The sequence below is a fragment of the Festucalex cinctus genome, chromosome 7, assembly GCF_051991245.1.
Source record: "Festucalex cinctus isolate MCC-2025b chromosome 7, RoL_Fcin_1.0, whole genome shotgun sequence".
Taxonomy (NCBI): domain Eukaryota; kingdom Metazoa; phylum Chordata; class Actinopteri; order Syngnathiformes; family Syngnathidae; genus Festucalex; species Festucalex cinctus.
The window spans coordinates 13167690-13194990 of NC_135417.1; the positions used below are offsets into that span (position 1 = coordinate 13167690).

At 40.1% G+C, this 27301-nt stretch overlaps 4 protein-coding genes across 13 annotated transcripts; 2 read left to right on the forward strand and 2 right to left on the reverse strand.

Moving 5' to 3' along the window:
• Window positions 1-130: 130 nt before the first annotated feature.
• On the reverse strand, window positions 131-8927 carry LOC144021806 (casein kinase II subunit alpha). Of its 4 annotated transcripts, none has more exons than XM_077525963.1 (15): window positions 8775-8927; window positions 7950-8042; window positions 7679-7755; window positions 7432-7560; window positions 7254-7365; window positions 7073-7174; window positions 5037-5087; window positions 4888-4947; window positions 4731-4814; window positions 4518-4628; window positions 4330-4431; window positions 4159-4259; window positions 1248-1396; window positions 1076-1165; window positions 131-987 (listed from the first exon to the last, which is right to left on the reverse strand). In XM_077525963.1, the coding sequence occupies exons 4-15, from the start codon at window positions 7530-7532 to the stop codon at window positions 872-874; spliced, it is 1179 nt and encodes a 392-aa protein (XP_077382089.1). In that variant the 5' UTR covers window positions 7533-7560; window positions 7679-7755; window positions 7950-8042; window positions 8775-8927; the 3' UTR covers window positions 131-871. The 4 variants fall into 4 exon arrangements, with proteins under 4 accessions (XP_077382089.1, XP_077382087.1, XP_077382090.1 ...); XM_077525961.1 differs by having other exon boundaries at window positions 7679-7760; XM_077525964.1 differs by having other exon boundaries at window positions 8648-8789.
• LOC144021807 (uncharacterized) lies at window positions 6858-13031 on the forward strand. Of its 4 annotated transcripts, none has more exons than XM_077525968.1 (10): window positions 6858-8928; window positions 10548-10580; window positions 10654-10706; window positions 10795-10839; window positions 11347-11394; window positions 11515-11562; window positions 11670-11714; window positions 11864-11896; window positions 11977-12228; window positions 12615-13031. In XM_077525968.1, exons 2-10 carry the CDS (start codon window positions 10573-10575, stop codon window positions 12650-12652), a joined length of 570 nt encoding a protein of 189 aa, XP_077382094.1. In that variant the 5' UTR covers window positions 6858-8928; window positions 10548-10572; the 3' UTR covers window positions 12653-13031. The 4 variants fall into 4 exon arrangements, with proteins under 4 accessions (XP_077382094.1, XP_077382091.1, XP_077382095.1 ...); XM_077525965.1 differs by having other exon boundaries at window positions 6858-7881; window positions 10476-10580; XM_077525969.1 differs by having other exon boundaries at window positions 6858-7881; window positions 10476-10580; window positions 10807-10839.
• Window positions 13032-13277: 246 nt separating this feature from the next.
• Window positions 13278-27269, reverse strand: hcst (hematopoietic cell signal transducer). Of its 2 annotated transcripts, XM_077525970.1 has the most exons (9): window positions 26948-27269; window positions 24709-24780; window positions 23809-24638; window positions 16154-16371; window positions 15840-15890; window positions 15659-15679; window positions 14976-15125; window positions 13409-14871; window positions 13278-13312 (listed from the first exon to the last, which is right to left on the reverse strand). In XM_077525970.1, the coding sequence occupies exons 4-8, from the start codon at window positions 16251-16253 to the stop codon at window positions 14822-14824; spliced, it is 372 nt and encodes a 123-aa protein (XP_077382096.1). In that variant the 5' UTR covers window positions 16254-16371; window positions 23809-24638; window positions 24709-24780; window positions 26948-27269; the 3' UTR covers window positions 13278-13312; window positions 13409-14821. The 2 variants fall into 2 exon arrangements, with proteins under 2 accessions (XP_077382096.1, XP_077382097.1); XM_077525971.1 differs by lacking the exons at window positions 23809-24638; window positions 24709-24780; window positions 26948-27269 and having other exon boundaries at window positions 16154-21502.
• Window positions 17975-27276, forward strand: nfkbid (nuclear factor of kappa light polypeptide gene enhancer in B-cells inhibitor, delta). Of its 3 annotated transcripts, none has more exons than XM_077525959.1 (12): window positions 17975-18122; window positions 20707-20843; window positions 20922-20955; window positions 21036-21220; window positions 21294-21475; window positions 22840-22945; window positions 23081-23227; window positions 23546-23597; window positions 23844-24001; window positions 24296-24412; window positions 24489-24653; window positions 25748-27276. In XM_077525959.1, the coding sequence occupies exons 1-12, from the start codon at window positions 18107-18109 to the stop codon at window positions 25817-25819; spliced, it is 1371 nt and encodes a 456-aa protein (XP_077382085.1). In that variant the 5' UTR covers window positions 17975-18106; the 3' UTR covers window positions 25820-27276. The 3 variants fall into 3 exon arrangements, with proteins under 3 accessions (XP_077382085.1, XP_077382084.1, XP_077382086.1); XM_077525960.1 differs by lacking the exon at window positions 17975-18122 and adding an exon at window positions 18165-18583; XM_077525958.1 differs by having other exon boundaries at window positions 20707-20955.
• The last annotated feature ends 25 nt before the right edge of the window (window positions 27277-27301 follow it).

Consider the following 27301-nt stretch of genomic DNA (forward strand, 5'->3'; position numbering starts at 1 on the left):
ATGCTATTGAATGAAGAGGTCTTTCTGACTGGCACTTGACTTGAAATGTTTTGTTTTGAAATTGTAAATAGACACCAGAGCTGTGAAATATTGAAGCGCTATTAAATTAAAAAAAGACGGTGCCTGCAAATACCTGTTTAAACTGTTTATTTTTTGAAGTTGTTTTCTGTAGGTGATGACTCTTCCCAACATAAAACAAAAAGTTACAAAATTGTCTATGTCATCAAAATCATTTGTAAGAGACTTCATAAAAAAAACAAACATGAACACATACATACACGTACAGAAGTGACCGTAACATAAAATTGGCAAACTATCGACCCTGTGATATTCAGCATTGGGTGCATGCAACCTGACAGTTACTGTAGAATATCTACAAAAGTCCAATTCTTGAATAATAGCAACTAACAACTTCATAAGACCGACAACTCCTGCACATAGCGATGTGTGTGTTGTGTGTGTGTGCACAGCACCGAGCACACCAGAGTCCTGACTGTCGTGTGAAGTCGTGGGGAGGTTCACAGTGTCGTACAGCAGGTTCCCGCATCAAAACAGTTTCAAGCAAGACTGTATATTTGGAACATACAAAATAAATTTTATTATCCATTCTCTTCATGTCTACATCTTATTAGAATTGTCAACACACCCAAATTAATTCTAATAATCCTGACAGGTGTAACAATACAATGTTCTGTCAAGTCCAGGTGTCAAAATATAAATGAATGTGAAAAGCAAATTTAAATCCTCTTTGTTATTGTCGACATAAAAAGGGGAACCGTGGCGCGGGGGCCACAGTGAGAACTAGGCAGGATGTGGCCATGAGCACACACAAACACGGGACGAGGGGCGATAGAGGGGGGCCGGGGGTCCCTCAGGGCTGGGCCCCAGTGGCTGCGGGGACTTGTGTGGCCAGAGTGTTTGGGGCGGAGATGACGGGCGATCCGGCGATGTTCGCCAGCGGCTGCGAGGAGGTCATTGAGCTGATGCCTGCGACACACAAGAAAGCCTGCTCACTCACGTGGACCCCCACCCCACCCCGCCCCGCCGACGCCCCGCTGGGGATCGCGCGACCTACCAGCCATCATGCTTGAGGAGCTGACTGGTGTTGAGCTGGCCGCCATCCCTCCAGGAGTGGCCCCCCTTCCCTGATCTCTGATGACGGGATCTAGAATGAAGGCGGAGCTTAGTCAGCCGGCCAAAGAATTGCAGCGCAATAAAACAACAACAAGAAGAAAAAGGTCACCAACAGAAGTACGGATGATCCATGGCCTCTTTGGCTGTCAGTCGTGCTTGATGGTCGTAGCGCAGCAGTTTGTCCAGGAAGTCCAGTGCCTCTGTGCTGACCAAGTGCTGGTTCTCACTATGTACAAACCTCTCCCACCTTTTACGAGAGTGTCTAAAGAAGGGGGAAGCGCAGGGAAAAATACAAATCGGTCACTTTATTCCATAGGCACCCCACAGGCCATATTGAGCCACCAAACTCTTTTCACACTGCACTCAGGCAACCAAAACAACCACGAGGGCTGTCAAGTTGCCAGTACCTGGAAATTCAATCTGTATCACAATTCCATTCGATACAGATTCATCCTGATACGAATTAACAAATTCTGATTTATTTACTCAAATTTAGAAAATACTAATCAGTAAAAGTACACTGTAAGACGTGTATGAATATGTATTTATTTATCTGAAGCTTCAGGCTTCTAACTGTGAATCACCGTATTTAACAGTTTGCAATCTGTTTTGTGTTTGAACAGCATTGAAATAAAATATTCAGGCTAAATGTTCTATGAATACAACATTCTTCCATGCATAAATTGTGAACCCTAAACCAAAGAGACATTTTGTTGAATATTTCCATCAAAAAAATTGATGCTTAAACATCGATTCAGCCTATATCGAATCGATACGATAATTGTGCACTGTAATATCGCGATATATTGCCGAATCAACGTTTTTGTGGAGTCAGTTACGTCCTGAGACTTCTCACAATCGTGTTACTCGGTCGTTCAGAGTTCACGGCTGCGTTTGCAATTTTTTAAGTTTTAAAGTTTTTGAAGCACTTAGCATTTTGTTGACACTTAGTGTCGAGCCTGGATTACGTGAAAATGGCGGCTTCACAGTCAGAAAGAAAGCAAAAATCTGCAACTTATAGAAAAAGTTCCGTCTATTTCCCCTCCAACCGACGTGCAAAATATGCCAGATGATAAAACACAGGAATTTATAAGCGACATTTCCAGGTAAAATGAACCACCGCCAAAATTCATGCCGCTTGGATGACAAAACGCAACCGCGTTAACTTCAGATTGACATGAATTTTGCCCTCGACTCAAATCTTAGTATGTTGGGGAGGAGCAAGTTGATAGATGTTAAACTCTTTGCCACATGTTTATGTCCATGCACACATTCAGTTCATTTAATTAAAAATAAATAAAGACATCATTAAATCATTTCAAATCACCTATATAATGCATGTATTTTTTAAATGTAATTTTGTAAAATGAGTTGCAAATAATAAAGCCTTTTGGATTATGGATTGTGATATAATTACAGCACAAAGTCCCATTCATTTATTTCATTGATGACTTGAACGTTGTCCTTAAAAAGTGAAGAGCAGCACTCAAGCTTGGACAACAAATGGACAAAAATGCTTTGAGCTGATGACTGACAACAGGAGAAACCTAAAAGTCCAACACTCCAAAAGTAGTACAGTCATCTTGGGTGACGTCATGCAAGATCAGCTGAGTCAACACCTAATGCATCACCTCCATCCTTTGCTTTTTCTTGACCTTTTTCTGACAGACAAGAACTAGAAATGAGAGAAATTCCTTATCTTATTGCTTTGCAAATAACTTCTTGTTTCTGTACTGATGTCAAGCACCTTCAATGGATGTCGTTTGACGTGATTTTAGTGCGACTAAACGGTGGTTAACGTCTCCATGTGAGAATGTTAAACTGTTAACTCGACTCAGCGCAATTTCTGGAGGAGTTGCGTGGAAATGCTGAAAGCTGAATGCTAACATTTGAAAATGCATGTGGGATGCTTATGAAGTACATTGAGAGATAAATGATGAAATGATGACCTGCTTACTGGACAATGCGCTTTACCAATTGTGCCAACAAGCAGTTTCAAACACCCGCTAACGATGATATACAATATATACACAATATTTTAATTGTGGGAATGCTAAAATATTGTATATACATCATAAAGAAACTAATATAAAAAAATATTCGCTATGAGAAACTCATTTGCTTATTTTCTTGATCATCACCACCAGCCATTGTTTATATTTAAAGAGATACTTCACTTATTTAGCCCATTATAGCAATAAAAAGTTCATATTTTGTCTAGAATTCATTTGATACTTTCATTATTTTTCACGCACAATTAATACCTTTAAAAACACATTTTGCAACTTGCCGTCGACTGAAAATGACATCACAAGGGCTCAGGTAACCAATCACAGCTCTCCTGTTTTCTAGGTTTGGTCATGTGACATTCACAAGCTGAGCTGTGATTGGTTACCTGAGCCCTTGTGATGTCATTTCATTTTCAGTCAACAGCGAGTTGCAAAATGTGTTTTTAATGATACTAATTGTACATGAAAATATGAATGTTTGACTGCTTAAAAAAAGAAAAGAAAAAAAAAGCTTATATTATGGTGACATTATGAATGACGAAGAAGCAATCTTGCTTGAGTGGCACCTTGACTTACAAGTGCACAAACATACCAGTTTTTTTACGTTACGCTTGGTCACTTTAAAAAAAAAAATTAAAAAAAAAGTGTTGTGAGCCCAAATGTAGTATTCAAGTGATCTTAAGAAACACTGCTGTGAGATGGCGGCACAGAACCCTACAACATCTAGCTAGATCCCGTCCGTGTCTCACTCCAAATTTGACAGAACTGTAATTCAAGCCAGGATCTCAGACACAGAACAAATGAAGCTCGTACGTCATGATGCCAGTGTATGATTCAAGTCTCATTTGATTTGAAAGCAGCATGCCTGCAACAAGAAACAACATTTTTGCAAAGCAGCACCCACACAGCTGGAGTGAGCATGTCTGCTTAAGATTTCGTCATACGTAATTTGACAAAGCATAACCAAAAAACATGATCGATGGGATCGGGATGCTGAAAATGTGTTGTGTCTTACCTTCCCAAAATGTCGTTGAACCGTGGATCCAATTCAATGTTGTACTTGTCAATGTAGTCGTATAGGTCCTCTGTGCCCAAGACTTTTGCGATTCGCACAAGCTGCAAACAAATGCAGAAGTGATCAGGTGACAACAACTCAACTCGATTTCAAATCCTGCGCTCGTCCTACCTGGTCGTAGTTGTCGTGACCGTGAAAGAAAGGCTCCTTCCTGAAGATCATGCTGGCTAACATGCAGCCCAAACTCCACATGTCGAGACTGTAATCATACATCTGCACACGACAAGAGAGTGGTTAGAGTTTGCATTTATTCCGCCCCCCTAAAAACCAAACTCTTCATCACAAAATATCCTCCTCACCTGGTAATCTACCAGTAGTTCAGGTCCTTTGAAGTACCTGGAGGCCACTCGCACGTTGTATTCTTGGTTTGGGTGGTAGAACTCAGCCAAGCCCCAATCGATTAGGCGGAGCTAAACATTTCAAAACATTTCAAAAAACATACGAGAGGAGATGAGCTCAGCATATGACACTGAATCGAATGTTGTCAATTCTGCGTCAAAGTGAGCCAGTACCTTTCTGTGTTCATGGTCGATCATTACATTGTGTGGCTTCACATCTCTGTGCATAATGCCCATACTATGGCAGTAATCCAGAGCCTAAATAACAGCATGGTAACCTGTCACAATCACATTGGCACAGAGCGCTAAAAAAAAACTCAACCTTACTTACCTTTAAGATTTCATACATGTAAAACCGTATGTCAAAATCAGATAGGGTTTGATACAATTGCTGTAAAACAGAAAAAGAAACATGTTAATGCCCTGTTATCAGATGATTGTTGTGCTCATGAATGTGATGAAAAGTCAGTTGATGTATACCTTGAAGTCTGTGTTGTTCACATGTTCAAAAACCAGAGCAGGGGTTCGGGACTGGGAAAAAGAAATTGCCAAGTGAATACATGATCTATTAAAATGTCGGTCATTTTAGCTAGTAGCAAAATATTCAGTCATTGTGTTTTCATTTTGCCTTTGGCGACACTTTCGAATAGAAGGATGGTTTATCTAGCATGGGTTCATTGAAAGTAGGCAGGATAAGCCAAATTTGAGCAAGTTTCTCACTTTGGCCAGATCTTCAGACATCTTTGAAAGATGATCCTGAGGGTTGATTATCGTGTGGTGTTGAGGGTATCAAGCATTTTCCTTCCTGATCTGCTTAGAAAATTCTTGGGGCCATCAGTCCTAAATGTTCAATTATTATAGTCACAAATCCTTGTCTATGTGGTCAACACAGAGATTGTTACATGAAATGAATCCAACAGCCAATTAGCAAGCAAGCGCTGTTGCTGCACACAAAAAGACGAGCGACTGAATGTGCTGATTGTTTGTACGACATGTTTTTCCATAGCAAAAAGGATAAGAGCTCACAACTGCAACATAATTAACAGATAAACTAACAACTAGTTAGTGCCTTGCTTCTTCTATGTGTTTTTTTTTTTTTTAATACTAGTCTTCTTTGTATTTTTTAGCAGTCTGGACTGAATAATCATCAGGGTCCCGTGAGAAATTATGCAGTTTCACTTCATTTGCACAAAAATGATTTGTTACTTCCATATATCTTTGTTAATTTATTTATTCCAGTGATGTAGGGTAATGACATTAAAACATTAGGTGACAGAAGGTAAAAAAACAAAAAAACAACAACCTGTGGACACGAGGCATAGAATTGTCATGTGTGAGCCACCACGGCCGTGTGATGCGTGTCGCTCATGTAAAATAAGAAGGTTGACTATCATTTACATGTCTGACGTGACACATTTGTGTGTGTGTTTTTTTTAAATCAGATGTTACATGACGTCACATAAGCAGGTATAATTTTATTTCCCTACACTTTACCATGTGTGAAGTTACTTTTTTTAAATCTCATGTACATTTATTTATCAACCTAGATTATTAGTTCAACAATCACGTCGGCACGTGACACAAGAAGACATGCTCAGTTAATAAGACCATGCTTACAGATTTTTATATTTAAGTGTTTTTTATAAAAATCCCGTCTAATGACTCTACTACTGTGTTAGCGTAGGTTATAAATAGATTACAGCGCATTCCAATTTATGTACAAACTCATATTACGTTGCCGCGAAAGGAACACAACTCCTTCGTATACCACAAACACCTCGTAAATGGAAATGTGACAACTGCTGTTAGCTTCTTGCGCTAGCCACTTGTGCTCATGTATATGTGATAACGGCGATATGTACAATAAGTAATGTTTGAACCATTTCTGATGTGGGGGCGAACCTGAGCAAGCAGACAGTTGGAATGAACCAATCAGCAAAGAGCGGACGTGACGTCAGACAAGCAGCTCGTGGAAGTGCACATCTTATTTTGAAATAAATGTTTCCAATGCCGTCAGCTGCGGGGCTTACATTGACTCGTTGTGTTTCTGGTCATTTAATACTGAATGAAACAAGCTATCGTCTCTCGTGGGCTATTTTGTACGATATGCGGATGGACTTGTGGTGTAGGGGAGTGACGTTGCTCATGAAGAATATGTCACAGCAAATAAACGAAGAATAGCATGGTTTGTTCTGAACAGCGATCAATGGCAGCTTGTCCAGACCCGTTTCTTTCTTTCAAGAAAGTGGGTGTGGCTTGCGTGATAATATGAGCGACGCAGTATTTATTACCTGTCTTTCATTTGTCATTGATGGTTAAGTGTTACTATAGCATATCATAATAGTTAACTGTTAAGCCAAGGGAAGTTAATAATGTTAAGATGTTGATTAAAACATTACAAGTCAACTGAACAAAGGTTTTATGATTCTAAAGTTTTGGAAGTTGGCAAGTGTCACACAACCCACTGTGGTGAACTTTGGAGGTCCAAAAGTACTGAGGTGAGTGTGAATACATACCACGGGATCCTTGACAATATCTAAGAGTGAGATGATATTTGGACCACCCCGGAGGTTCTCCAGGATCTTTATTTCTCTCTTGATTTTCTTTTTTTTTACCGGCTTTGAAAAGACAAAGGAACAATGATGGAATTACACAACAGTCACGAGATCCGCTGCATCCTGATGAGTGCCGCCATACCTTTAGTATTTTGACAACCACTTTTTCGTTGTTAGTAATGTTTATAGCTTCAAACACCTCGCTATATTTGCCTCGACCGAGTTTTCTGACTAGCTGATAGTCGTCCTGGTTTCTGCAAGGTGACAATGTCAGAATTAATAACACAACAAATTTATTTCACAACGCGTCTTTGCCTTACCCCCACTCAACAACATGGGACTCATAGTCCCAGTATTCCCGAGGCCTCTGTGTGTTTACATCGGGGTAAACTCGAGAGCGGCTTGGAACAGGGCCAGACATATTCTACACAGAACCTTCTTGAAATCTCCTTAAACGAGACAAACAGCAACAAGGTCAAACAAGTGTACACTCCCTCAACAAATACAGTAGAAGATTGCATCTACATATTTGGAATATTTTCTTGCTACGTAGGGATGACACAATACCTGGGAGGTTTCCTCCAGGAAGATGGTGACAGATGAATCGGAATGAGATTGGTTGAGAGGCCTCTAAAGTTGGAGAGCTACGCTGGCGGGCAGATATGACGAGACATATTTTAAAAGCATGGACAGACTCATTTACATAACACAGAGTGGCTTTGACGAGTTATCAGGACTACGAAAGCTCATCTAGATTTCCTCAAGTAGAAGTAAATACATTACAAGGCTATAACTTGTAGACTACAATCAGACTGACTGTACTATAAAGTCAATTCACCTGGCTGTTAAATGGGGGCATCCAACCAGTTTAATCAGGACGTACGGGGTTCAATATAGTCATCACTGGGGGGCAACAAGCAGACAATACCTCCTGTAATGGGTGTGGAAAAAAAGTAGGTTGATTTCAATCAATGCTGTCAATGAGGCAAACTAAGCTAACGCACGCCATCCATTATGGTTCATGCGACTAAATATCTTTGATGCGGCCAAGCAATTCAGCCACTCGAATAATGTGATCAGGTGTCAAAGAGCCTCGTGCGGATGTGGCCAATTTGCCCGCTTGACGCTTTAACGAACGAGGCGGGCGCACGCCAAAACCCTTTCGGTCAACGGCCTGCACAAGTGCAATGCAGCGACGGAGCTAACGTTAGCTTAGCCTAGCTTAGCGGGGCAAGCCGGCTAGCTGGCCGGGCTGCTAACACGTTAGCATTAGCTCGTCAAGTGTAGAGGCAAAAGCCGGTTGCAAGTCACATTTAACGCCACAAGGAAACGAGCCCGAGACAAATTCCACGTTTGGCACCGGAAAGGGCGAATCCCCGATTTGTATGAGTAGCGTTTATGTTTCGCCGAGCCACAAGCTTCGAAAAAAAATGTATTTCCTAGAGCTAAAAAGTGCTAAGCTAACAGGCTCATGGGGGGAGTGAATAGCCTGCTTGGATGGCGAGGCGACTGGCTGACAACGCCTTAAAAACACACCCCGCGAAGACGAATGTTGCCGCAGAGGGGTAGCGAGACTGCGCTACGTGGTCCCCGCCGCCCCTCGAATATGGAATGGTCAACGGTGGTCACAAACGTACGACGATTTGTGGGCAAATACGATTACCTCTCAGCGTTGCTGGGACATCAATATGGCGATGCTTGGGATCAGGAGCTTAGCTCGGGCGCCGTCGGCGGCAGAGGGCGCTCTCCCTTTTCTTTTTGCCCCAACACTTTTTTGGGGCTGGTATCCGCAACAACAGGTCGGATGGTTATGGAAGGTGGGCATATTTCCTCTTCACTTGGCTACGCTCTGAGAATTATCTTCAATGGAGAACATACAATGTCTTTAAACAATTATTTCTACTTCTAAACTTTTAGTGTGGCAAGGAACCAATTTGACCTGAGAAAAATCTCAAGTCACAGCACCAAAAAGGTCAACAAAAGTTTGAATATTAAAGTAATGATAAGCCCCCCTTAAATTCCTCATATGTTGGCCTGTTCAGTTTATAAGAGAATTTGCAAAAAGCCATGATTTGTGGCAACATGGATACACAGCTTTTGCCTATCACTATATGCCACTGGCATAGATGTAGTAGGGATGTGACGATATCGAAACATCCCTCCATCCATTTTCTTGACCGCTTATTCCTCACAAGGGTTGCGGTGGGTGCTGGAGCCTTTCTCAGCTGGTTTTGGGCAGTAGGCGGGGGACACCCTGGACCGGTCGCCAGCCAATCGCAGGGCACACAGAGACGAACAACCATCCGCACTCACCTCGGGACAATTCGGAGCGCCCAATGAACCTGCCATGCATGTCTTTGGAATGTGGGAGGAGACCGGAGTACCCGGATAAAACCCACCCGGGCACGGGGAGAACATGCAAACTCCACCCAGGAAGGCCGGAGCCTGGACTCGAACCCGAGTCCTCAGAACTGGGAGGCGGACGTGCTAACCAGTCATTCACCGTGTCGCTATCTAAACATCACGATACGATATTACACTACAGATTATCAAATGTACTCATGTACAGTACAAAAGTTTTTTTTTGTTTTTTTTTGCTGCCAAATATATTTAGTTAGAGGTGGCAAAAGTTTACTCACATTACTGTGTCCTTAAGTAGAAGTACAGACACTTAAAAAATGTAAAGAATTACACACCACCAATCATTCTTGGAGCTAGCAATGTCAAACGCTTCTCTCATATCGTATCACCAAATTTGCTGTTTCATTGTTTTCATTGTTGAATTCTTCCGTGGTTCATGTTGCGCCATTTTGCATCTATTTCTGTTTTCCTGCCTTGTAACAATCCGACAATCTAAATGCCTCAATTTCAACACTTCTCTCTGTTTTCTTGTCCTGTTGAGCTTCCTTGCAAGCTGAATAAAGTAACAAACCTGTTTTGGCTTCCCGCGACCCTTGTGAGGAAGAAGCAGTTGTGAAAATGAATGAATGAATGACTCGTTTGGACTAAGTAAGGACTCAAAGGTGTTTTTTTAAATGTAGCATATAAAAGTACAAATTTGACTTCCTACCACTGCTGAATGTCCATCAAGTCACCTGTGAAGAAGACCTTTGTTTTGGCAGTGGTCACATGTGTTTACAATAGTGATACTGTCGTGGTAACAAGGAACAATCTCAAGTCAGTCTTGCATTTTGTTAAAACGATACTCTTGCCAGGGGCATTTCCCCGAGATAATTAACCACATATGACCACTTGAGACGAGACATTTAATTGAGACTTTGAATGGAGCTTTGTCAACTTTGCAAGCTCGTCTTTGCACCGTCAAACAAAGACAAAGGAGTCACGTCGGAATCTTTCATGAAAGGGCAAAGTTGTGCGAGTGGAGGACAAGCAGTCGTCAATAAAAAGCCTCAGTGACGATTGTGAATCCTCACAGTGGCTGCTGGACACCGACGTCAACAATGAGGCTGTGAGTTTTCATATTTGAATGTTTATTCCTGGCTAGAAAATTCACTCAAACTGTGAACTTGTAATTTTTTCAGTGTCATATGTTTGCTGGTGCTTCTTCCGCTTGTGACAGCAGTGCCAATCAGAGGTGAGACAATATGAGCATTCAGGAAAGATTTATTCATTTGCTAAATTTCTTACAGATTCACTAACAATTTTTTATTTTTTTTTTGCAGCAGCAGCAGCAGCACATAGAGAAAATGTTCTAAGCTTTCTGAGTGGTGAGAATATTCATGGTAGATTTGTCACAGTCGAATATTTATTGTATTGCCATGCTTCATTTTATTATATTTGATATTATTCAATATTTTTTTGTAATCCCTAGAACAGGGGTGTCAAATTCATTTTAATTTGGGGGCCATTTTTGTCTAAATTTGATTTCAAGTGGGCTGAAACAGTTTGTTTGTGGCCAAAAAAGCTATAAATAATGACAGGTCAAAAATAGTTCCTGTTTTTTGGGTGCAAATAATAACAAGAACATTCTGAAAATATTCCCATTTTTTATTATATTAGTATTTTATTGCAGAGTAATCTGAAATGACTTGACAAAAATGTTGACCAAAACCCGAGTAACACCAATTAATTGTCGTGGAAAAAAATGCAGTTTGTGTTCTGTCCTCACGAGCCAGATTGGACCCCCTGATGGTCCGGTTCTGGCCCACGAGCCATATGTTTGACATCCCTACCTAGAACATAATTCCATCCGTTGTTCATCGCTGTTGTTGTAGATGCCCTCAGCACAACCACGGGAAAGACCAGAGATGCAATGATGACAGGTCCGTGACACTAATCAACAGATGCACAAAAATATAGTCATTAAATAAGTGTAAAAAAAAAAATGTATATTAAGATTTGTCAGAATACAAATAAGTATTGTTTTGATTTATTTTTTTCAGCACACAGAAACCCTCCAAATGAACCTAAGAAAGAACAAGATTCTCAAGGTACTGTAAACTCTTGACATATTTCTACTGTTTGTGTATCCGTCGGGAAAAAGTATCATTTGATTCACTTAACTTGTGCATTCACTCTTTTCACCACGAATTCGCAGATCTTTCCGAATCTTTTGAGAGTGCCAACCAAGATACAATTGCAGGTGAACTAAGGTTATTTTAGTGAAGTAAAACTAAAAAACAATTTTGTGAGCAAAATAAAATAAAAACAAAAAACTTGTTGAAAACGATACTTTCATCTGGACTTCAGATGGCATCAGTATTAATTGTAATAATATTCCATAACCTGCAGTATCCGGTGCAAACTATGGAGGGGAAAGCAAAGGTACAAGTTTCCTCATTCTAATCGATTCTACCGATTCTGAGTTTGTGAGCATTCATCGACATTTTCTGATGCTTTTGAAGACCTCGACAGCGACGAGACTCCTGGCAGACAAATGGGAGCGCCGCTTGTGAGCAGGAGAGCAGATCAAGATCAACAAAGTGCTGATGGAAACAGCGAGGAGGACGTTGCCGACGGCGTCAACGTGCCAAGCGTCGTGTCCACCCCAGGCAGCGTTCGGAAGATGAAAGCATCCGCTGAAGGGGACACGAGCAAAGAAGCGGCGGACCAGGACAGCTTGGAGACGGAATCTGACGAGCTCAAACAAACATTTGGTAAGTTCATGTGCACGTCTTCTTGCTGCTCTATATTTTGACAATATATCTTCAGGATATATTAGCTATTGCAGCCGGGACAAAAGCCTTCTGACATAGTTTTATTTGCTACTTGCCATTGAACTTTTGTGTTGACTGTAATTGTTCCCATCTGCTGTTGACTCATTCGCCGCCATCGCTTGACTCACAGTCAGCAGACGAGCTGATTCAAATTCTTACCCAAATTTAGAAGATTTATTTTGAGCTTCTGAAGGCACCAGGAGAGAAAAAAAAAAAAAAATCCAATTCATTTTATTTTGCAAAACACTGAGAATATGTGTGAAAAGACGACTAATGGACACAATTGACAACTTGCGTCCATTCACATTTTGTACTGTCCTCTTCAGGTCCAGGATTGCGGGCAGTTGGAGCTTCGCCCGGCTGACTTGGGACAAAAGGCAAACTGATGAGTTTTGTTACCTTTGATTTTTTTTCTTCAAAAATGGAAGCTGGGTTTCGGTGATTTTTTATTTTTATTTTTTAACATCTTGATAACTTGTGTGACAGTAGTCTTTAAAAGTGTGCACAGAAGAAGCCAAAATTCACTTTTGATTCCTTTCTGTTTTATCTGCAAAGATTATGTTTGAAAATGTAAGCCAAGAGAACAATTCTTTTTTTCATACCTTACAAGTATAGGTTTATAGTCATCTTGAGAAAATATGCAAATTGTCTGGAAAATAAAAGCATAAGGGACAAAATGGTGCAAGCTTCACTTTCTTTTCATTTAGTGTCTCTATGTAATAAATGAACTCATATGTAATCTATCAGATCAAAATAGCACATGAACATTGGCAGTACAAAAAAAGGAACAATTTGTAAAGTTAATGCAATGGAACATGAAATAATAATTTAAAAAAAACAAACAGTTTCATTTCCTGAAGTGTTGAAGTTCGCTATACACATCTGATTGAATTCCATGTAACTCCTGCAAAACAAGAGCACATGTCATCAGTTTCTTTGCCTTTCTTAACGTAAACAAAATTGAAGCGACACTTCACCTGATAGGGAGATTCGGTTTTCTCTTCTGGTTCGACGTGCTTTTTCACTGTTAGTTCATTCAAAATATGGAAATGACTTATCAAGCGAAACAAAGGCAATTTTGCATTGAATACTCATACTCATAAATGAGTGGAATGCTCACCATTCTGCTCTGTCCTTCTCTTGTGGATGCTCAGCAACCGCAATGAAGACAGTCAAGAGCACATCAGAGGCGATAATGCCAACGACGGACTGCATGCGAATCACACAACAAGAGCCACGTTCTACCAAACACACAAAGACAGAACTGCAAAAACATCAAGCAAAACAGCAAAAATGTACCTTTTGTTGTACATGCTCAGGATTAGGACATTGAACAAATACAGGAGCGTTTATGGATGGAGCGCTCACCAAATAGTGAACCCGCAATACCAAATGTGTCCTTCATGCTGTATTCCGTTTCATCCATAAAATGGAGGTTGTCAATCAGCAATGATGGCGGACGCAGACTTATAGAAGAAGTGAGGCTGACATGTGGACATGTGATTGGATTTGGAGGAGGAGCCAATCCATTCAAGACAAGTTGCTGTTTGCGTTTCCTCATTTCACTTATTTTCACACTTAGTTGCAATCTGGAAAATGTCAATTTTATTTGTTGCAATAATGGATACTGTTAGGATTATTATGTATATATTATTCCATATTTTCTCTTTTATTGCATAGAGTTAATTTTAAAGCATATACTCAGTACTTCACTATCAGTTTGGGTTGCTGTATGTGTATTCAACCTAAGGACGTCTGGAATGCGGGAATGAAGAACTTCACACCAGGACAGGAGACAGCATTCAAGGATTAGTGATCAAAGGATGTCTTCTGTGTTAATGACTATTGTATTTGTGATGCCACAATGCTGCTATTTCTCCGCCTCTTTTTGTGACCATTTGTTAGCGAACTCTATGAAAAGACAAGAAATGTGAATGTGTGTCGGAGTGGGCCAGAGGATTGTGACCAGCACACATCTCTTGCTCATCTCTCCTTGTACAAGTAAAGGCCTTGTTTTTTCTCATTTTAATGTCTGTCTCCTCATTTGTGCAGTTTAAAAATGTCATAGATGGTGTTTAAACCTGACAGATACACAGACAGATATTAGACTGTTTATACAAAATGTATTTTGTAATTCTATGACACGAAGGGACTAAAAAAGATACATGACAATTGATAAAAAAAATAAATAAAGGAAAAACATGGGGGAAAAGTTCAAATATGAGAAAAAAAGTCATAATAGGAGAAACATTCATTTTGTAAGAATAAAGTCAAAGCGAGGTTTTTTTTTTGCAAATGAATGATAGAACAAAGCCTTAATATTAATTTTTCTTTATCATTTGTTTAGTACTTTGAATATTGTCATATTCCCCAGAAAAAAAATGACTTTGAAAAGATTTTATTCTCATGAATTACAACCAGATTTTAGTATAATTACAGCTACTTTTGCACAGGTGAGTGATGCCCAAACCTTATTGTTTTAACTGTATTAAAAAAAAATCAAAAATCAAAATCAAAACTCATCCTAATACTGTCAGGACTTGCTTGATGTCGGAACATTCATATACACTTTGTGGTCGTCGTCTGTGAAGAGATGACACAAGGGGTAATAATAATTTAAAAAAAAAGAAAGAATCATTACTGGATCATGCGCATGCACAAACATATCACACTATTTATTGCCTTACTGTCTTTTCGGGGCTTGTGATTTTTGCGATGCCGAATGCGGGCACATCGGTAGACGATGCTGACCAGGATGACGGTCAACAGCACATCCGCACTTATAATACATGCTAGCATGCCAGGATCGATCTTGTAGCATGACACTGAGCTGCCTGCTGGGGTAGACGACACATAAACACATGGTGGAGTGGGCGCAAAAAAAAAAAAAAAAAAAAAGAAGGCATGGAAAAATTGAATCAAGCCTGAGCAGAGATGAATCCATTTATTTACACCATGTTATTGTGGGTGTAGAATTGCACTATATTTGGAAATGTTTCTAATATTTTGTCTCATTTTGCGAGATGATAAACGACAAACATATTTGGAACACATTTCATTGTGATGCAATTTTATTCCACAATACAAATGGACTCCTGAAAATTTGAGATCCTGACAAAGTCGTGGACAAAATAAACAACTGCGTTAGGTTTACTTGTGTCAAAGTACACATCATTAGGGTCACATTTTACATCATGAAAACCAAATCTGAACTTGAGTACTTGCTTTTGAAAATATAGAAGTTTTCAAACTACTTTCACCACCCGAACCTTCTGTATAGTCCACCAATATAAACAGAAAAGCAAGGGCACTAAAATTGAGGAACTGTGCAGGTGTACCTAATGTTTTGGCTTCAAATGAATGAACTTACCTCGGACGGCCACAGTTTGGTCTTTAAAAGAGAAAAAGAAACATATCTCAATCATAACACTTCTGCATTTGGAGCACTTTACCTTTTGGCAGTCATTATTTCCGTATTGAAATTAGCTTGTGGTTTTACTTCCTGCACAGGAAAGACCAATTCATGAGAACGAAAAGAAAGTCATACTTACTGCAGAGTAACGAGAAGAACAGGACAAATAATTTGCTGCATGCCATTGTACCTGTGATTTTTGTTTTTTTTTGGGGGGGGATACATGACATGACTGACCAAAAGTGTAGATTTTTGAAAAAATATGACATTTTCTAAATTGTGACTTGTGAGGTTTCATCAACATGTATTGTAGTTATTTCTTGTATTATTGAGAGTTTATTTCTGTAGATTCTGAATTAAAACGCATGAGTTGATAATCAAGACAAATGTTCTATTATTGTCACAACCCCGTCAAACATTTTTATATTGATGGGCGAGTTTCAATGCTCTTACCTGATGGCGATGTTGATGTGCCATCCACGAACCAGAAGATGATGATGACGTAAAACTTCAAATGCGTCTGGAGTTTGGGCTTCGCTGTCACTAACAACATGGCCCCGCCCTCTTTTGCCCTTTTCAACGTCAGTTCTCCTTTCTTAACAGTGGAGGGCGCTGTCTGTACAAGAATTCGCCCATTACCTGTACTGCGTTACAGTTTTTTTTCCCAGTTGCTAAAACACAAAAATGACTTGCATTATTGCATAGCACAATTATTTAAACGGGCACACAGAGAGCAAGACCGCTTGAGAGGTTGCTTGGATGGATGGATGGATGGATGGATGGATGGATGGATGGATGGATGGATGGATGGATGGATGGATGGATGGATGGATGGATGGATATTTTCCTGCAATTTTCTTTCTGTGTCCTGTTTTGTGAACATATATTTGTTCACTTCAATGTAAACACATCTGCTGTGCATATGTTGTACTGAGTTCTGAAAAATTTAAAAAATAAAAGTCGATTCAAATTGCTAAAAAGTTTGAACAGCATTTGTATATATTCAAATATGTCTGTGCTTGTGAACAATCTGAAGAATGTTCTACAATTGGAACTATTTTAGTATTTTGTCGTAGCACGAAAGATGCCAGCATTATGCCCAACAGTGTGTAGTTGATGAGACCATTTGGATATTTCAAAACAAATACAACAATCTTAAAATGTATTTATTTGTATTAAACTTTCGTGTACAATACATTTGCATTTAAGCTTTGAGAACAGTTTTTTCCCCCTGAACATTTATTAAGGTACAATTTTCTATTCAACACTTATGTACAATACTTTTTAATATATTATTATTTAATTTATTTCATTTTCCTTTGAACATTTTTTTACGTTCAAACTGTGAATAATGTTATAGTGGCTTACAATAATAAATACACTTTTTTTTTAATGAATAGTAAGGGTTCTACTGTACTTCTTACTGTATTTTAATGAGACAATTCTGGTGGTACTGTGCAGTGCCAGAGCGCTACCACTACTGCCCACTAGGTGTCGTAACTGAGCCAGTAGATCACGGCATCAAACGCTGCAGTTCGAAGACAAAAAAAGTCCGCAGTCATTTGGCACAATCATCCATTCAAACTCGCAATCCAAATGACTCGATAAGATCCAACCTGTCATATACAAGGCACGCCCATTTTCACAACTTGCCACAACGTAAAGATTTTGCTGATCAAATGTTTCCCTCTTTTATTCATTTACTAAACACATCTCAACATCTTCTTCGACTATAGCAAATTCATGTCATTTTATTCTCCCCCCAACAATGGTTCAAATAAATCAAATGTACAAGAGAGGAGTTTGCTAACATGAAGTAAAAATATATAGCCGCAATAATAACAATAATCATAAATTCTATCAACAGTTAGTATATGGAAATCTTACTACTCAATTGAGCTATATTTTGTTCATGAAATTTCAAAGTACACAAAAGTTTTGTGCCACATTCTTCACATTTGTAATTATTATCTGGCTGCCTTGTTTACACGTTACCGTGTGAAAGGAAAACTTTAGTAGCAAGACATATGTAGCTATATGATTGAATTTATTATTATTATTGTGTGTTATGCTATTTGTATCGTTATATTGTTGACTTTTAGAGGCATTATTTCAATATCAACGCTGTACTTTATCAAGGGTGAAGCTTCACAATTCTTCTTATTATCATCATTATATAGTTGACAGCCATCTTCGTTAAAGTGGGAAGTACGCACACACTCAAGAAAGAAAAAGGCGTGGATGACACACGCACACGCACACGCACACGCACACGCGCGAGTGTGTCGAGTAGTCAACAAGACGCCAAACAGACTTCAGACGTCAGACAACAAACATCTGCACGCCGGTCGAGCTGCTGTTTGATTTCATCCATCTCATAGCAACCAAGACGAAGAGTTGTGAGACATGCACTTTGAGAAAGGTACGTTCATTTTCAGCACTTTTTTCCATTCATGTTCTTCGGTGGACATTTCCAACTAGTGACTGTTGATGTTACGAGGAATCCCTTACTCGTTATTTTCTTACTATTTTCGTTTCACATTTTTTCTATATATAGGCTAAATATAAATATAGTGATGGTGTACAGTAAAGTATTCTGTTAGTATGTAGATGATGTGATAAACACATCTCTATTTCCCTCTCGCCCTCTGTTTTTATTTCTTTTTGAAAAACATATTTTTTCATGCTCTCTGATTCTGTTAGACCGCAAAAGGAGGAAATTGGCACAGTGCTGCTTGTTTCGGTCCGTCTTTCGTTTTCTTTTCTTTTTTCCCCTGTGAGGAGGGAGGCCAGAAGAGAAAGGTCACTGGAATCCCCGTCTTCCCTCCCACACACATGACTCAGTGTCCAGGCAGGGTTTCCCACTGCCCGCATTTGAATATGGTAAAGGGCAACCCGAACGCCAATCAAGTTTCAATGTATGGATAACTGCGCCTGCTGTACAGCTGCATGACCATTGCATAAAGAATGATACAAAATGTTGCTGATTCAAAGTCAGCTCAGGGATCCCTCATTACTTCTTTACTTGGTCGATAACTTAATACAGTATTTGTCCCGTGATTGTCTGGCAAATTGTAATTACGTGCTTCCTGTGACACTGAAGAGGATAAAATAACAGATGGATGTCTCACTATTTCTTCATCCAGTCCAACTTCTCTCAACTACTGAGCAAACTTTTTTTTGTGTGGTTTGCATCATGTGACCTAAGTTGACATTTCCTTATAAAGATCAAATGTCTCAAGAGTGAGTGATGTGTAGTTGCACCTTTTCAACTCAAGCATGAAATTCAGTCGTCATTAGTCATATAAAGTGACCTTTAGGGGGCATTTAACATAACTGCTCAAGGACCTGTTGTAAATTTAGAGCTAGAAGTTTGCCATTATTCTCTGTTATTGATTTCCTTTTAACATTTTAGTGCCACGGAGAAAGAAAAACACAATAATCACCATCAGTTGTGTTTACACACACTCATAGATTTGAATAATCGTAAGTGTCTCCCAGTAATCACTACAGCTGCTGTAGACTGACACATTCACAGTACGGCATTCGAGAAGGGACAAATTCTATTGTCACTCATTGGCGTATTATTTATTTATTTATTGTTAATCTTCTGCTGCAGACACCCCCTCCCCGTTACGTGTGATATGTCAGCACGTCCGCCATATTGGATGTGGACGTAACCACAAAATCTGCAAGTTGAAGTTGTAAAATTGTGTTACAATAGCCAAGTTCAATCAGAAGTAATGTTTTATTCTTAATCCTATGAGATGTGGCTTTGAGTACAAAACGGTTGATAAACTCTTCAAGGGGTGTGAAGCATCTTCACAATCACTGATTGTTGCCACGTTGAGGTATGATTCAGCACCCAAGTCACTCTGCCTTGGTTATATGTCGTCAAATCGGTAAGGTCATGCTCTGATGCTATTTTGCTGCCAGTGGTACAACTGGACAAAACAGTACAGGAGGACTATCCCCAAATTCTTGAAATTCACTTCAAATCAACAGCTGCTAGACAATTATCACTTACGCACAATTGAGTGTTACAACAGGGGAAGGACTGCTAGCACACATCAGAAGTGATTTTAGAATGGATAAAACATGACATTACGATCTCAGGATGATATTCCAAAAAGCCCAACATGAATCCAATTAGTATGTGGAGTATGCTTAAAAGTCTCGTCAATGCCAAGATAGCAACCAATCCAAAGCGTCAAAGTGAACCAAACAGAGTGACATTGAAAAGATGTTAGCTTGTGTGTTCTGTATTCATCTAATATGTTCATGTTTTGAATGCCTCCAGTTCTTGATTTCCAGCTCGCAGAAGTTGTATGTTACACAACCGTTCAACCCACAAAACAGAACCGTTCAAATAAAAGACAGCATTAAAAAGACAGCATTACTGCCCATGACACATCAAAACATCAGACCACAACAGCAAGTGTAGTGCAGCAAAGTCGAAAGCAGACAAGCAAACGCGTGCCAACGTGACGTCTGGCGTCTGGTGTCACGCTAAAGGAAGATGTGGTTTGTGTTCTGTGAGTGTAACAGGACGATGTCATAGAAAAGATTGTCGGCAATCCCATTGTGAAGGTTTTCTGTTCAACCTCATGTGTCTTCCTAATGGAGACGGTGTGTCAGATCACAGAGTGGAAATGATGTGTGCTTTTTTCCTATTGTACCTGTCAAAGGAAATATCAACCAGGGCACAACCTCAAATAGGTAATGGAGAAACATCAGTCAGTGTACTATAGCATCAATTGATAGATCAGTATTTCAAAACTTGCTATTAATTTGCGCTTCTTCTCACGAGTAGGCGATGGTGGTTGAGTTGAGGCCGATCTCAGCTGACTTTAGACCAGATTGGAATGTTGGAGGAGGCCAGAATGCCAGCAGAAAACCCACACAAACAATGGGCAAACATTTCTTACCTGTTCTTTGACACCAGAAACAAATGAATGATTACTGCTGAATACACAAATCAGCATGTCACTATTGTTGCCACACAGTGCCAAAGGAGAAGCCAGGCTGCACTCTGCCCACAGTGAAGAAACTATTGGAACAGAAGAGGAAGCGAGAGACGTCCTCGGGGTTTTCCTCCTTTCCCACAAACACAACTGGTGCCGCTGCTCACGACATGCTTACTGTGAGAAAAGCATATTTGTCTGACTACAGAGTACAGTATTGTGTACTACTAACTTATTTTCTATCTTTACTCCCACAGCACCTGCCAGCACCAGAACAAGTGACCTGCTCAGGCAAGCCTCGGACAATTCACACGCAGCTTTGATGAAAACGTCATCTGTTCTTAGTAGGCGTCTTCCTCCCTCATATTCAGGCGCATCGAGCAGCTCCCCGCACATGCCAGCTGTGACTTGTGAACAGTGGACCCCCATGCAGCAGTCGACCCTCTCTTATGACCCCAACCAACCTGGAACAAGCTTTGCTGTCGGCTACGGCGTCCCAACAGACGCAGATTTCAGCTCCCACCAGCAGCGTCAAGGATTCGCATCTCAATCTTATGTGAGGGAAAATGTCTTGAGTGGCAAAAGCACGAATGACTTCAAGTCAACTGACCTGATGTTCTTTTGAGCAGGAATGTCTGATGGCAGCTTCACATGAGAGCGCAGCTTCCACTTGGCCCGCTGTGGAGCCGACGCAGGGCCCCCAGCCTACTTTCGGGTCATGGTTAGACACGGGGACGCTCGACAAGGCCAGGATGCTGCTGACAGACATGAACCACAGTCGAATCATCTGCCAGGATGAGGATGGAGACACGTGAGTGCTCAGCGGTGTGATTGTGCGAACTCCACCAAGTCTTTGGATTTCGTGAATGCACGAGAAACTCCTTCTTTGTCACTTTTGATATAAATACAAAGATAATCCAACTGGGTTATATCGAGCACATTCACAAGCACACTAAACTCGCTCAACGACCTGCCCGTTTTTACGCCGAGCACGTCTACGAACATGCGCTCAAAAATATTCTGTGAGCACGCACTGCTTCACTTTGACCGTTCCCAAAGTGGTGTTAGGGAGTCAGAAGGAATTTAGCAACATACCTATAGCTAGCTACCTAGCTAGATTTATAGCTAGCTAGCTATAGATAGACAGACAGACAGAAAAAATACGGATGAATATGTTTACTGATGTATTTGTTGTTTTTGAATCAGTATGATTTTCAACAATGTATTTCCTTTCACTGCAAAAAGCATCCATCAAACATGTCGTTTACAAGTCTTCCTGTTTGTTCAGAAATGTTTTTTCTTTCTTCCAGTATTAGCTTGATTGATTGTTTTTTTTCATTGAACATTGGGTGACAAATGAATGTGTCCAATGTCAAATTATGCAAATGTGATGTGACTAAGAAAACGATATAAAAAGAACACAGATAGCATCAAGTTTATTCCCAACCCACACATTCGTTTCCGTTTTTATGAATGAATGAATCTATTTATTACGATTTCGCAGCCAAACTGTCCGAGTGTGTTGACGTCTGGTAATCGTAGAAAGAAAAACAAAAGTCGGTGAGTCATACGTGGAATATATTCATCTCTAAAAGGGAACTGGGTCAAAAATGTAAGCGTGTAAAGGCTTCCTACACATTTGTGGTCATGTGTCACAATTAAAAAGCCACTCATTATAATAATTGGAATTTCCAAGTTTTGGATATTATAATTCAAAAAAAAAAAGAAAAAAGTTTTGTTTTTCCCCATGTTTGCTTTGGTTATAATGATTTTATAATGACAGTACAAGATGTAGTGGTTAGCACGTTGTGAGGTTTAAAGGTCAAATGTCAGCCCCAGCCTTCCTGTGTGGAGTTTGCGTGGGTTTTCTGCATATTCCGGCGTCCTCCCACGTTGCAAAAACTCATGTTTGGCGAATTGAAAACAAAATTGTCCGTAGTTGCGGATTTGAGCTGTTTTTCTACGTCTGCCGACTAGCGCAGGGTGCAAAAGTCAGTTGGGATAGGCACCAGTTCATCACTAATGACCCTCAACAGGACATATGTACTGTATACACAATACATGGATGCATAATTCATGTCAACATATTTCGATTTCGCATTTTTTTTTCGTGATTATCAGAATCGAACACTTAAGATACCTGGTATGCTGAATTTGTTTCTTGTTTTGGGTCAGCATCCTGCATATCTACACTGCGAAGGGTCTCAGGGAGTGGGCCTTTGCTGCGGCTGAGAAGCTGAAGGATTTGGGCAAGCTGGATGCCAAAGAGCACAAAGGAAAAGTATGGAACAACCATTTGAATACATGGACACATTCTGAAATTGGGAGAAGACATTTGCCATTATAATAAAAAGCTTATACTGTAGTAGAAAGCTATATTATTATTATTATATATTTCTGTCTTTATTTTGAACAGACTGCCTTACTGGTGGCGGTGACAGCAAACCAGCCGGACATTGTTCAAGATTTGTTGTCATTTGGAGCAGACATCAACGCTTGCGATGTCAAAGGTCAAAGTGCTCTTCACCTGGCCGCCCATGATGGCTTACCCGGGATACTGCAGGTAAGGGACTGAACCACTTTGGAGTGAGCGTGGCTTTAAAATAGCCATCCATCCGTCCGTCCGTCCATTTTCTGAACCGCTTGTTCCTCACAAGGGTCGCCAGACAATCGCCGGGTTATCTCAAAATGTTGCACGTTTTTATTCTTTATTAAAATCCCTCCATCCATTTATTCTATTAATGCCTTGTATCGAATGAACATAGCAAAACATATATCTCCTAGAAGCATATTTGTCTGGTATCTAGGGCTTGCTGAGATCAGAAATCCTCTGTAAAATCCATACACAATATAATTGAATTAAGAATTCAATTTGTTCCAGGTAATTCTGTCCAACAGACCCGCAGTCAACCTGGAGGCCAGAGACTTTGAAGGTAATGTCACGACATCTCTTATGTTGTTATCATTTGAAAACATTGTAAAAAATGTGAAGTATGAATTGATTTGTTCAAGCTGTTGCCATCATAACACTTTCACTAATAGTGCTAGATTGAATTGGTTTGTTTTCTTCCCTGCATTTTAAGACCATTTTTGTTTGCCACTCGACTTCGATTTGATGTCATCATGTATGCAGCTGTCACTGACCTGAAATTGTCCTCGTTTGTCTTTGCTGTCGATAGGTATGAGCCCTCTGCACTGTGCAGCAATTTCTCACAGTGCCACCATGAAGGCTTCGTTTGCTTGTGGGATGGCGGACGCGAACCTTCAGGCCAAAGCTGCCGAGAAGCTCTCTTGCGTGGAAATGCTTCTCAATGCGGGTGCCTCGCCACTCAGCCAGGTGGAGTATATAGATATGGAGCGAGAGAGAGAGAATATTGATAAACATATTGATCAAACAAAACCTCTTTGACAGCGCCAATCAAAATTGAGCACTATTAATTTTCTAGAGGCTTGTAATAAGTCATGCTTCTTCCAGTGAGTGCTATATTAAAAAAAGGGGAACTACCAAATCGAACCACAATGATGTCGTCACTTTTGTTTTCTTTGTAGTCATATTTGCATGTTCCGGTGAGATTTCATATGGTTTCATGACGTCCCACGCCGCCAATATCTCCCAACTGTCAAATTGCAGGAAATCAAAAGCAGCAAGACAGTTTTGCACTTGGCTGTGAAAGAAGGAAACGTCAATCTGGTCCGCTACCTGCTCAGCATCCCGATGCAGAATGTGAAAGATTTGGTCAACATGAAAGTAAGTCCGCGCTTTGACGGTGTAAAGCGCCGGCGTGGACAGCGTGACTCATTGCCCCCCCGTTTCCCGCCTCAAGGCACACGGCCACACGGCTTTACACATGGCGGCCTGTCTCCATGGCAACCCCCGGCAGGAGGAGATCCTGCGGCTCTTACTGAGCAGAGGAGCTGATCCGAGCATCCGCAACATGGAGAACGGCCTGCCGGCGCATCTTCTCCAGGGCGGCCTGCAAGGGGAGCAGGTGAGCTGCAAGCCATATTTTATATGATATTTTCTCAATCAAATCACCAGCTCACCCCTGTTTGATATCATCTGCCTTTAACTTTTGCAACTGGCCACCCATGACCTCTTGGTCTCTTGAATGGCCCCTTGATTATTACAAAAAAATAAAAAAAATAAAATAGATATAATCGAAATCTGCGACTTTGCTAATCTGTGGGTGTTGAACTGCAAACATTCAGGCATCTACTCTCGTTTTAAGTGGTAATATCATCAATCACCACTAGATGGCAGCCATGTCTTACATTGTGTCTTATACTGCCCTAATAACTGGGCCTAATAATTTTTGGGTGAATTTGGAATGATATGCAGGACAAACATAGTACCGCAATAATATTAACATTTTGAAAAAAAAAATCGAATAAAATGCAGTTTCCTTCAGGGTTACATGCAAACCTGTTTGTTTTTTTTCAGTGTAGTCGTAGAAAGAGGAACTGGCCAAGCCAAATCCAAACCCAAACCCAGTGATGTCATCCCTTTCGTTTTCTTTCGTGTCTTCACGCTGTTTCCATGTTCAAGCATCTTATTGTAATTTAGTTGTGTTTTCCTGATCACAAATGTATTTTTTTTAATTGTGGTTTCATGTGAAAGACTGAAACAACGTCACACATAATTGTGAATTGGAAAGAAAATGATGCATGGTTTCCATTGGGTGTTTTTGGGTTCGGGGTAGTATGTAGTAAGTATTCAAGCTCTTTTTATGCTCCTAAATAAAATCCATAACAAGAACTCCCCTTCAGAAGTCACCTAATTAGTAAAGTACGGACACCTTATGATCTTGTGAGCGGGTTGTTAGAAAAGATAAGTGAAAAAACAGGAAGCCAAAGGAAAACACCAGACAGGTAAAGTAGAGAAAAGTTAATTCAACAAACATTCTAATATACTATAAATTGACAGTACTAGTACTGTATGCGGGCCTCAGTCACGCAGCTGGTCGATCACATGAAATTCCAATCAAATGAATTTCCTTTGTGGTTGTAACATGAGCAAATGTGGGAAAGGTCAAAGTTTGAAAACTTTTGTAAGCGTCTGTATTTTGTTTCAACTTTCTTTCAGCTAAAACTCATGTTGAAGAAACGGAGCACTTCGACTCGTCGGCGTCCGGCGGCACAACACGACTATGATTGATTGATTGATTGATCGAAAGTGTTCTGTTAAGAAAGGATTTTTATGATTTTTTATTTTTCCCATGACATACAAGCGTGGAAGTTGGAGGCTAATTCACATTGGATTTGAACTCGTTCAACGATTCACCATTTAGCTGCTTTACAAAACGGAATATTTATATTTACATGCTATTTTCTATGAAGAGTCAAGACATTATTTTGAAACGTATTTAAAAGCAAAAAGAAAGAGCATATTATTATTATTATTGGAAAATTATGATTTTTTTAAAAATTGCATCTCAAGATCATGTTTGTGTATCTCCTGAAGATTTTTGTTTCACCATTTGGTGAAGTGAAAGTTAGCAATGGTTGTCATTTTTCAGAAACTCTTTGATTTCCATGAAATCAACGGTCTGACCTCGAGGTCTCTTTGTCACCAGGATTGACGTGATGATCACGATAATATATTAGCATGCTGAATTCAATCAGCACATTTACTTACGTCGACGTTGCTCATGTTGAAAGTGAGCTAAGTGAAGACTCGCTGCTCTTCTGTAAGCATCTTACTTGCGAATCGAATGTTTTTACTGTGTAAAACTACTTGGACTTTTGTTTGTTCTGCGTCTTGTGACCAAAACAAGACACATTCACACGTTGCATGCTCGTGCTGAGTCATGACCTAAAGATGTCGTCATGTTTGGGGGGTTCCTGTGAGTGTCTATAATATAAATGAGCAGTGTGATGACGATGACATTCACTCTGTAGGAATACATAAAGTTCACCTTCAACACCAGAAAATTCCCGACATCTTCATGTCATGACCAGAAACCACCAAGAAGGCTCTAAATTGCTTTTGAATGTAATTTCAGTGAGAAAAATACATTTTGAGGTCTGTGACTCATGCGTGTTACTTTTCGTATAAAACACCAGCTGACACATAACTTTGAGTAACAGACAGTATTAAATTTAGATGTAACATATCTCAACCAACTCTGTCATTAATGATGTCCTTATTGTACTTTATGTTGAGCAGTTAACTGCTAGCATCCGATCACTACAGCCAATCGCCATCAGGAACTTTATCTGCATCGTTTTCACAAGTTAAACACCCGTTTTCTCCTGTATCAACCCAACAAGGAGCTTCACTTACCTGTGGGACATGTACTGACATCTTCCTTCATGCTGCTGTTAGCCGCTAGCAGCTGGTGGTCAAAGCTAGCAACGGTTCCGCTATGTGTAGTCTGAGAACGAGCAAGTTTCGGTGCCATTTGACCTCAGTCAGTCAGTCATGGGACCTGAGCATTGTCATCGCAAAGCAAAGAAGCTTATTAGGGCTAAAAAGAATGTTGAAACGTGTCCATGAATATAATGGCAATTATTCAATAGATACCTAGCTAGCTAGCTAGCTAGCTAATATCAACGAAAAGAAATTGAAGCTACAAAATATGTTCATAAACTATGTGCCAAAATATTGTCTGTGTTATAACATCAAGTACTGAATTAA

What these genes read in the sequence shown, in the direction of transcription:
- LOC144021806 (XM_077525963.1), bottom strand. Translation starts at nt 7,532, where the DNA reads ATGTCTGGCCCTGTTCCAAGCCGCTCTCGAGTTTACCCCGATGTAAAC. An exon ending in CATGGATCATCCGTACTTCT is followed by an intron (nt 1,166 to 1,247) that starts GTTGGTGACCTT and finishes CCTTCATTCTAG; the next exon opens with ATCCCGTCATCAGAGATCAG. An exon ending in CTCCTCAAGCATGATGGCTG is followed by an intron (nt 988 to 1,075) that starts GTAGGTCGCGCG and finishes TGTGTGTCGCAG; the next exon opens with GCATCAGCTCAATGACCTCC.
- LOC144021807 (XM_077525966.1), top strand. An exon ending in GACAGCAGTGCCAATCAGAG is followed by an intron (nt 10,707 to 10,794) that starts GTGAGACAATAT and finishes TTTTTTTTGCAG; the next exon opens with CAGCAGCAGCAGCACATAGA. An exon ending in TGTTCTAAGCTTTCTGAGTG is followed by an intron (nt 10,840 to 11,346) that starts GTGAGAATATTC and finishes CTGTTGTTGTAG; the next exon opens with ATGCCCTCAGCACAACCACG.
- hcst (XM_077525970.1), bottom strand. Translation starts at nt 16,253, where the DNA reads ATGTTGTTAGTGACAGCGAAGCCCAAACTCCAGACGCATTTGAAGTTT. An exon ending in CACATCAACATCGCCATCAG is followed by an intron (nt 15,891 to 16,153) that starts GTAAGAGCATTG and finishes CAAAAATCACAG; the next exon opens with GTACAATGGCATGCAGCAAA. An exon ending in CCAAACTGTGGCCGTCCGAG is followed by an intron (nt 15,126 to 15,658) that starts GTAAGTTCATTC and finishes CGTCTACCCCAG; the next exon opens with CAGGCAGCTCAGTGTCATGC.
- nfkbid (XM_077525958.1), top strand. An exon ending in GGAGGCCAGAGACTTTGAAG is followed by an intron (nt 23,598 to 23,843) that starts GTAATGTCACGA and finishes TGCTGTCGATAG; the next exon opens with GTATGAGCCCTCTGCACTGT. An exon ending in GCGGCCTGCAAGGGGAGCAG is followed by an intron (nt 24,654 to 25,747) that starts GTGAGCTGCAAG and finishes ACTTTCTTTCAG; the next exon opens with CTAAAACTCATGTTGAAGAA.